Here is a 7,500-nt window from a genome sequence, read left to right on the forward strand (position 1 = left end):
GGGGATATATATATATATATATATATATATATACATATATATATATATATATATATATATATACATATATATATATATATATATATATATATATATATATATATATATATATATATATATATATATATATATATATATATATATATATATAGAGAGAGAGAGAGAGAGAAGAGAGAGAGAGAGAGAGAGAGAGAGAGAGAGAGAGATAGATAGATAGATAGAGATAGATAGATAGATATAGATATAGATATATAGATATATAGATAGATATATATGCGCGTGTGTGTGTATACATACATATGGTTGAAAAACCCACAATGCACAAACTGTTATTGCTGCTTCTACCATAGTATCAACATGGTAGAGTGTTTCCATTCATATATAAATACATATATACTGCACACACACACACACGCACACACACACACACACACACACACACACACACACACACACACACACACACACACACACACAAAGAGATATCCATGTTATATACAGGTTGACTAATCTACTAACCCACTACACCCTCATCCCCACCAAACCAAAACGACACCCTACCACGATCACGAATCACGACCTCCTCACTCTTACACTCTCCCCCATCTTTATCTTCCCTTCTCGCAGATTACCTTTTCTCGCGTTCGTGTTGGCGTTGAGTGGCGGGAGGGCGGCCGGCCAGGGGAGGTTCCTGGAGAGACCCGTTGCTAGTCTCTGCACCTCGCGTGAGTGGAATTCTGTTGTGTGTGTTTGTTTTGGTTTGGGAATTTACATATACGTTGGTTTCCTGAGTAGGTTTGGATTTTGTGTGTATGTATTTGTTCGTTTGTCTTGCTGTCCATAAATATACACACACACACACAAATACACACACACACGCAAGGACAAATGAACACACACTTTCATTTATATTGCGCATTATTTTAATATCATATTTACTGTTGTCATCATCCTCATCATTATCATTATCATTATTATAATTGCTTATAATCATTCCTATCATTATCATTATCATTGTTAATATCATTGCTATCAATATTATTATCATTATCATCATTGTTAATATCATTGCTATCAATATCAATATTATCATCATTATCATCATTGTTAATATCATTGCTATCAATATCAATATTATCATCATTATCATCATTGTTAATATCATTGCTATCAATATCAATATTATTATCATTATCATTGATTGGTGTTATCAATGATATCATTATCATTGTGATTTTCATTATCGTCATTAATTATATTATCATTATAATTATTATGATAATTATATTATAAAAATTAATCCTATTATTTTTTATTCATATCATTGATATTATTACTTTTATCATTTAAATGTTATTACTGTATTGATATTTTCATTTTGTTGCTCAGGTTTAGGTTTTATTCAACACAACACAAATTTACATATTTTCAAATCTCTTGAACAGCCACCAATATTACTAGGTTAACCCTTTCTACATTTTTATTTTTTTTCTCCTAGTATTAAAAAAAATCTTTATCTTCTGATATATGTTTCTTTTCTTTAGCTTTGTCAAATTCGTTCTTTTTCGTTTTTGTTTTCAATTCCGGGTTTCATTTAGCTTACTGAGTTTCGCTTTTTAGTTTTTCTTTCATTTCTTTATTCTTTTTTAATTTGACATTTTTTTCATATTCGCCTTTTCCTCTAGCCTTGACCCACGTTATTTGCCAACATTTCCTAAACCTTTCAACATTCCCATTTAACATTTTACAAATCTGACAATTTTCCACCTCATTCCCTCATCCCCTTGACCCCCACCCCCCCTACCCTCAGGTCCGAGCCATGACCTCCTCAGCGGTCACAGGGACAACCTTTAACTTTTCCCTCTTCATTTCTTTCTTTCTCTCTCTCTCTCTCTCTCTCTCTCTCTCTCTCTCTCTCTCTCTCTCTCTCTCTCTCTCTCTCTCTCTCTCTCTCTCTCTCTCATTTCCGCTTTCCTCTGCCTACTTAAGAAATAAAAGAAATGCAAAAATTGTCACCTTTTCCTCTGTCTACCAAACCGGGATTATCCAAACCCTTTCCAAACACCCATTCAACATGTTCCAAACTTGTTTAACACCCGTTCAACATTTTCCAAACCTGTTCAACACCCTTTCAGCATGTTCCAAACCTTCTCCAACACACCCATCCAACATTTTCCAAACCCGTTCAACACCCATTCAACATGTTCCAAACCTTTTCCAACACACCCATCCAACATGTTCCAAACCTGTTCAACACTCCCATTCAACACGTTCCAACACTCTCATCCAACATGTTCCAAACCTGACCATTTCCCACCTCACTTCCTCCACCCTCCTTCTCCTTCCTTCCGCCCACAGGTTCGAGCCACGACCTCTTCAGCGGCCACAGGTACTACTACTCGTGGCTCGACCCTTCCAACGCCAACACCTTCCTGGACTGGGTCGACGCGAGAAACTGGTGCCGGAGGAGGTGCATGGATCTCGTGGCCTTCGAAGACGTCAGGGAGTACCAGATGGTGTCCAGGAGGATGGTGGCGAGCAGTGAGTTGATTTGGGGGCGAAGGGAGGGATATGGGTGGGATGTGGGTGGGATGTGGGGGAGGGAGGGATTTGGGTGGGATGAGGGGGGGAGGGAAAGAGTAGGGGGTGAGAGTGGGGAGAAATGGGAGGGGAGGGAGAGGATAAGGGGGGGTAGAGGGGGTAGGGAGAGAGGAGGGGGGAGGGAGAGAGAGGATGGGAAGAGGGAGAGGAAGGAGTAAGGGGAAGGAGAGAGAGAGAGAGAGAGAGAGAGAGAGAGAGAGAGAGAGAGAGAGAGAGAGAGAGAGAGAGAGAGAGAGAGAGAGAGAGAGAGAGAGAGGGGGGAGGGGGGGAGGAGAGAGAGAGAGAGAGAGAGAGAGAGAGAGAGAGAGAGAGAGAGAGAGAGAGAGAGAGAGAGAGAGAGAGAGAGAGAGAGAGAGAGAGAGAGAGAGAGAGAAAGAGAAAGAGAAAGAGAGGGAAGATAGATAGAGAAGAAAGAAAGGAAAACAGGAAATCGAGAAAAGATTAAAAGAATTAAAAGAGAGAACAAAAAAGAAAGGAGAAAAAAAAAAACAAAAACCAAAAAACAAAACCCAACCCCAACCCCCACCTACCTTTCTCAAACAGGCAACAAATTCTACTGGACTTCCGGGCGTCGCTGTGACTTCGACGACACTTGCCTGCGCCACGACCTCCAACCCGTCGACGTCAACGGCTGGTTCTGGTCCGCCTCCAACAAGAAGATGCGACCGACCAATCAGAGGAGCCCGTCGAATGATTGGTCGAACACGGGAGGGTGAGTTGCAGGAAGGGTCCAAAGTTGATTTTTTTTCGTTATTTCTGATTTATTTATTTTTTTGTTATTTATTTTTTTGGTTTTTGGTTGAAGTGTGATGTGTTTGTAAATGTTGGGTCGATTGGGTGAGGTACATCACTGTAACTTGCCCAATCTCTCTTTCTTTCTTTCTTTCCATCTCTCTCTCTCTCTCTCTCTCTCTCTCTCTCTCTCTCTCTCTCTCTCTCTCTCTCTCTATATCTCTCTCTTTCTCTCTCTCTCTCTCTCTCTCTCTCTCTCTCTCTCTCTCTCTCTCTCTCTCTCCAATTGGTCTTTTTGCTGGAATAGGCTTTGTTACGTGCGATGAACAGATTATTGGTGTTTAGTGATTGGCAAGATAAGTTATTGAAGCTTAATTAATGAATGCCTTACTTTACCACCCTGGCGTGTGATACAATTAATTACATGGCCATAGCAGTATGTAAGAACATTACATTGGAAATTTAGGCCGTAGCATTATTATCATTATCTGTATTATATCAGTTAAACGGAAAGAATAATTGCATAGAGTAGAAATTGGGCGTGGAAAGGCATATATTTGATATATACATTCCAAATTTAGGATACATCAATTTATCTTCCAAGACATCAGATGATATGAAACTGTTACATGGTTCGCCGTGACCTCATGCTAGGTGGTCTGAAAGGCTGGAACACAAGACGTTGAGATATAATGTACAAGTGTTCGCTTATATTCTTCATCACATAGTTTGCACTTAGTTTCTTCGACATTGCAAGCTGTCCTGACCTACCTATATAATCTATATCCAAGGCTGATTCTTGCTGTCACAATATCATACAGTTTTATTCTTATATAAATCACAGATGAATACATCTCGCGTAAACCGGCCATTGTGCTCTATGCTACAGCTTTCAGGCCGTTGAGAATGAATCAACACGGTCAAGTCCTCTTTGAAGGAAGTTTCAATGATGTGTGAAATTCTAGTAAGAGACACTCCAAGGTTTATTTCTATTTCAAGGTTTATTTCTATTTCAAGGTTTATTTCTATTTCAAGGTTTATTTCTATTTCTATAAGATTTCTATTCACACTTTGCTTGTCACATGCTGATCTTGCTAGGCGATCAGCATGGTCAGGCCTAAGGATTCCAACATGCGATATTATCTACACATAACGTTTACCATGGCTTCGTTCTTTTCCACGTCTATCCCGATGTCATTAGCAATATTTTTTTGCAACTCTATTTAGTGTTTAGAGCCTGGAGAACGATCTATGAGTCGAAAATGAGCCCTAAGCCTCGATTTAACAGAAATTCGGTGGTCGTGAGTATTCCTACCAACTCAATAACCGTTTTGCTAGCCCAGTCATGGACCCTCCTATAATCCTGGTGCTGCAAAACATTGTTAATACCATTAACGTTATTATCATCATTATCATTCTTGTTTTATTATCATTATTACTATCATTATCATTGTGAGGAGTGTGTTAAGAGAGGAGCACACAACACATCACCATATAAGGATATTCCAGACAATGGAGAGAGATGAAGGTATAATTATTCTCAGTTCTGGATCTTCTATTTTTCTGTTCTCTTCTTTTCCACTTCGCTTCTTTTCCTTTCTCTTGTCTTATTATTTCCACTTTCGTATTTTTCCGTCTTATTCTTAACTTTCCGTTAATTTTATTCTTATCTTTCTTTTCCACTGTTTTTTCCTTTTTCAAACCCTCTCTATGTACAAAAAAACAAAACAAAAACAAAACAAAACAAAACATTGTTGTTGATAGTTTACATGCGGATGCGTTGAGTAGGCCTACATTACCGTATACGTGAATTAATTATATTGTTTTTGCTGTTCATAATTGTCGTTTCGTGATGACACGTAAAGGTCACTGACACTATGTAAGTCAAGATAAGGGGTTTATAGGTATAAGTATGACGTATGGTGTGTTTGTACGAATATTTGCGCTAGTGTTTACTCTGACCAGTAAGGAATCATAATAATTAGAAATCACCAAGATAATGATTATAATAATTAGAAATCACCAGGATAATAATTACAATAATTAGAAATCACCAAGATAATAATTATGATAATTAGAAAGCACCAAGATAATAATTATGATAATTAGAAAGCACCAAGATAATAATTATGATAATTAGAAAGCACCAAGATAATAATTATAATAATTAGAAATTACCAAGATAATAATTATAATAATTAGAAATCACCAAGATAATGATTATAATAATCAGAAATGTTTAATGATTATAATTTCTTATAATAATTAGAAATGTTTAGTGTTTGTATTCTTGAAGTCCTTGTTATTCTGTAAATTCATATAAATATAAATAGGGTTTATTTTGGTTGTGCCTATTAAAAAAAAGAAAAAAAATCGGATACAAAACAAGCCGATAATTCATTCTTTCTCTCTCTTTTATTTCCTCTTTTACTTTCCTCCTTTCTCTCTCTGACTTACCTTTCCTTCTCTCCTTCTATACGCTTCCCTCCCACTCACCCTTTCTCTCTCCCGTCTTTTCTCTCACCATTTCTTCCATTCTCTCTCTCTCTATGCTTTCTCTTCTCTTTCCTTTCTTCCCCATCCTTATACCTTTCCTTGTTCCCTTCTCTATCCTCTTCCTTCTTTCCTTCCTTGTCATTCTCCTTCGGTTCTTTCTCTCTACTCTCTATCCTCTATCCTTCCTGTCCTCTCTACACCTCTCTATTATCCTTCTTCCTTCTCCTATCCCCTCTTTCTACCCCTCTTCTCCTCTTCTTTATCCTCCGCGATATATAGGCAACCCCGCCCTGACAACCGCAAATTCTCATTCCATATCCTAACCTCCTCCTTCTCTCTCTCCAAATAAAAATGTCAACAAGAACCACCGCGAATTCTCGTCGCCTCTTCGAACCTCAATCTATTTCTCTAAATGTGAACAGCAACCTCAATCTCTCCCTTCAGAACCACAGTTACGAACCCCAATCTCTTTAAATACTTCAAATATGAACAACAACCTCAATCTCTCCTTCAAAGCTACAGGTACGTCCCCCTTCGAACCCCAATCTCTTTCTCAAAATATAAACATCCTCAATCTCTAGCTTAAAAAACACAGGTAGTCCCCTCTTCGAACCCCAATCTCTTTCTCTAGATATAAACAACCTCAATATTTCTCTTCGAACCCCAATTTTTTTTTCTAAATATGAACAACAACCTCAATCTCCGTCTTCAAAACTACAGGTTCGAACCCCAATCTCTTACCCTTAATATGAACAAACCTCAATCTCTCTCTTCAAAGCCACAGGTACTGTTCGTTCCCCCCAATCTCTTTCTCTAAATATGAACAGCAACCTCAATCTCTCCTTCAAAGCCACATGTACGTCCCCCTTCGAACCCCAATCTCTTTCTCTAAACAAAAACATCCTCAATCTCTCCCTTCAAAAACACAGGTAGCCCCCTCTTCGAACCCCAATCTCTTTCTCTAGATATAAACAACCTCAATATTTCTCTTCGAACCCCAATTTTTTTCTAACTATGAACAACAACCTCGATCTCTCTCTTCGAACCCCAATCTCCTTCTCTAAATATGAAAAACAACCACAATCTCTCTCTTTAAGCCCCAATCCCCTTCTCTGAATATGAACAACCTCAATCTCTCTCTTCGAACCCCAATCTCTTTCTCTAAATATTAACAACAGCCTCAATCTCCCTCCTCAATCTCCCTCTTCAAAACCACATTCGAACCCCAATCTCCTCCAGATATGAACAACCTCAATCTCTCCCTTCGAACCCCAATCTCTCTCTCTAAATATGAACCCCAACCACAGGTACGGACGACCCCAGCCTGACAACCGCGAACGGGACTTAGGAGGAGACAACGAGTCGTGTTTGGCCGTCCTTAACAACCACTACAACGACGGCGTCCGCTGGCACGACGTGGCTTGTCATCACCGGAAGAACTGGGTTTGCGAGGACTCCGATGAGCTCCTCACCTTCGTCAGGAGGAATAATCCGTTTATACGCCTGTAGGAGAGAGTGGGAGGGGAAGGGGGGGGGAGGGAGGAAGGAAGGATGATGGGAGGGGAAGGGGTGGAAGGGAGGAGAGAGACGGGGGAAGGGAGGGGAGGGGAGAAGGAAGGATGGGGGGAGGGGACGGGGTGGAAGGGAGGAGAGAGTGGGAGGAAGGGAGGA

General features: G+C 39.4%; 1 protein-coding gene across 1 annotated transcript in view; it reads left to right on the forward strand.

The window, feature by feature from the left end:
- The window catches only part of LOC113822697 (uncharacterized), a 7,954-nt gene extending 608 nt beyond the window's left edge, over positions 1–7,346 (forward strand). Inside the window, exons 2-5 of the mRNA XM_027375232.2 lie at positions 628–725; positions 2,359–2,541; positions 3,145–3,313; positions 7,137–7,346. Coding sequence (XP_027231033.2) covers positions 628–725; positions 2,359–2,541; positions 3,145–3,313; positions 7,137–7,338 — 652 coding nt within the window. The 3' untranslated portion in view covers positions 7,339–7,346. The remainder of the gene's footprint in view (positions 1–627; positions 726–2,358; positions 2,542–3,144; positions 3,314–7,136) is intronic.
- Positions 7,347–7,500: the final 154 nt, after the last annotated feature.

Source organism: Penaeus vannamei, chromosome 26 (genome assembly GCF_042767895.1).
Source record: "Penaeus vannamei isolate JL-2024 chromosome 26, ASM4276789v1, whole genome shotgun sequence".
NCBI lineage: Eukaryota > Metazoa > Arthropoda > Malacostraca > Decapoda > Penaeidae > Penaeus > Penaeus vannamei.